This window comes from Blastomyces dermatitidis (genome assembly GCF_000003525.1).
Source record: "Blastomyces dermatitidis ER-3 genomic scaffold supercont1.4, whole genome shotgun sequence".
Lineage (NCBI taxonomy): Eukaryota > Fungi > Ascomycota > Eurotiomycetes > Onygenales > Ajellomycetaceae > Blastomyces > Blastomyces dermatitidis.
In genome coordinates this window covers 576417-579224 of record NW_025544777.1, presented here as the reverse complement: position 1 = coordinate 579224, position 2808 = coordinate 576417, and the positions used below count along the sequence as shown (strand labels likewise).

The 2808-nt window shown below is 34.0% G+C and overlaps 1 protein-coding gene across 1 annotated transcript; it reads right to left on the bottom strand.

Annotated features, from left to right (window-relative positions):
* Positions 1-1213: 1213 nt before the first annotated feature.
* Positions 1214-1915, bottom strand: BDCG_03908 (uncharacterized protein). The gene is made up of 2 exons (XM_045419575.1): positions 1792-1915; positions 1214-1636 (listed from the first exon to the last, which is right to left on the bottom strand). Exons 1-2 carry the CDS (start codon positions 1812-1814, stop codon positions 1378-1380), a joined length of 282 nt encoding a protein of 93 aa, XP_045275844.1. The 5' UTR covers positions 1815-1915; the 3' UTR covers positions 1214-1377.
* Between the last annotated feature and the right edge of the window lie 893 nt (positions 1916-2808).

Below are 2808 nucleotides of genomic sequence, written 5' to 3'. Positions count from 1 at the left end.
TTGACAAAGAAAGATTGATATTTCTTATCTCTTCTCAATGAAACTCTAGCACAGATTGAGTGAGCTCAATGATTTATAAAGCTAGATATTATCACTGCATTTCATAAAATCTGCATTATTAAAGAAGATGAGTGACTTACAACATTCTGAATATAATATAATCTCTTTGAATGAGTAGTCACACTCTTTGAACTGACTAACACTCTCAGTATATTTCAGAAGTATATCAACTGAGCACTCTGAGATTTTCTTAATAAATTTGCATCTGTATATCTTGATAACATTCTCATCTTCACTGATGAATTCAGAAAAGAATATCAAGAATATGTGTGAAAGATATTACAATAGCTATAAGAAGCAGAACTACTGATAGATATCAATAAGTGTGATTTTGAAGTCAAGAATACCAAGTATCTGAGTTTTATTATAGAAGCTGATAAGAAAATTCAAATGAATTCTGAGAAGATCTCTGTCATTCTTGAATGAGAAGCTTTATATACTGTGAAAGATGTATGAAGCTTCATTGAATTCACTAACTTCTATCAGTGATTTATACAAAACTTCTCAGATATTATGAGATCATTTACAGAACTCACTAAGAAGAACTCAGTATTTCAATAATCAGCAGACACTGAAGCTGCATTTATATAGATAAAGAAGATATTCATTAATACCTCTCTACTAATAATATTCAATTCTGATCACAAGACAGTTGTTGAAGCTGATTTCTCTAACTATATAACAGAAGAAGTGATATTATAATATGATGATAAAGATATTCTACAATTATATGTCTTTATATCTAAGAAACTGAGTCTCACTGAATGTAATTATGAGATTTATAATAAGAAACTTCTCACAATTGTATACTGTTTAGAAGAATAAGACTCTGAACTCTGAAGTATCTCTGAATTTGAGATAATCACAGATTATAAGAATCTCAAATACTTCATAACTATTCATAAACTCACTGAATAATAGATATAATAATCTGAGTTCTTAAGTTACTTTTATTTTACAATACACTACTGTTCTGACAGCTAGAACTCAATGACAGATGCTCTCTCACAATGAGAGTAAGATATATCATCTGATATAACAGATACTCACTGAATGAACTGAGAGCATCAGCTCTTAAATCTGAAGATACTAGTTAATTAAGATGAAACAGCTCACAGTACTATACATACTTCTTATAATACATCAGTTATCTCACGAACTCGCTCGATTTTTCGAATAAGAACCCGCCGATAGATCCATCGAAAAACCCTCGATCATACGAGCATTTTGACCCCATCGCCGACCGCATACCCCGTGTGGTGGTGGAGTTATCCAGCCAAACGTGAACCAGACGTCGTTCAGAACTCCTGCGTGGGATTATCCCCCATTCTCCCCTACCACACCACAACCCCGGGCCAAATTGCCATACAAATTGTAAGGTGAAGAGACGTAGCCATATGCACCAATCTTCTTGATTTTGGAAGATCCCCGATCTGTAGTTGTGGAGATATCTGAGGAGCGACCTCCGCGAAAACCCTGTCCATCTTTGATGTTCCAAAACACCAACACCAAGTCCCACCCTCGTACCGCCCTTCCTAATCTGGCCCATCCCCAGCAGAAAAATACAAAAAGATACCTCAGCGATAATATCAAGCACATAACCAACAGCCACTTCTGAAGTGCAACCTCCGCGGTCTGTCTTCAGTGTATCTAGACATCAACACCGAGTCTCACCCTCGTACCACCTCTCTCAATCTGGCCCATCCCCGACAGAAAAGTACAAAAAGATACCTCGGCGATAATATCAAGTACATAACCAACAGCCACTTCTGAAGTGCAACCTCCGCGGTCTGTCTTCAGTGTATCTAGACATCAACACCGAGTCTCACCCTCATACCACCCCTCTCAATCTGGCCCATCCGCGACAGAAAAGTACAAAAAGATACCTCAGCAACTGTGCTCAATACATAATCGGCAGACACGACAACTATAAAATCAGTATATTCCAAGATCTGACTGAGCCTTTGATCCCTGCACAGTGAGATATATTAAATCTAGTTTTAATATCTCAATATTCAATAGATTCTGCAAGAGATTGAGAACAGCAACACTAGGTTTCTATTGAATTTGAGAATTAACTCTATATTGATATAATCATTGACAAAGTCTTCTATTTTGAGATATAAATAACCAGTTTCTCTACATCCCGCTGGCAATATTTACATTATTATATAGAAACAGACTTATATTCTCTATAATATCAAGACCCTGAAGAGAGAAAGTCTTGATAAAGAGTATACAGTAGTGTATATCTTAACAGTTTCTATCTCATTCTTCTGCAGCAGTTAATGCAAAAAAAAAAGATCTTAGAAATAGTTTTTTACTTCTCTTGAAAAAGTAAGGTGTTTTTCTCTGAGTTTTACACAATATTCTTACAAAGAATTAAAAACAGAGTTGTTTTCTGTCATAATTTCATATTCTTTTAAGTAAGAATTACTTTTTCAGTGACTGAAGAGCTTTCATTAATACTTAATTCTTTTTTACACTCTTTATTAACTGATTTGAGTTGCACACTTGTTGTGTGAGAAGAATTGAATAATTTAGAATAAAATTGAATAGTTTTAATCAATTTCTCTGCAAAAAATTGATTTATTTTTTGTCAGTTTTTCTCTCAAAAACTGTCATATCATCTGATATACTATCAATTGATATCATACTTTTCCTCACTGTATCTCAAGAAAGAGATTGTAAAGATTTTATTGATTTATCTTAAAAATCAATTTTAGTTTATTAGATTCTCTTCAAAAA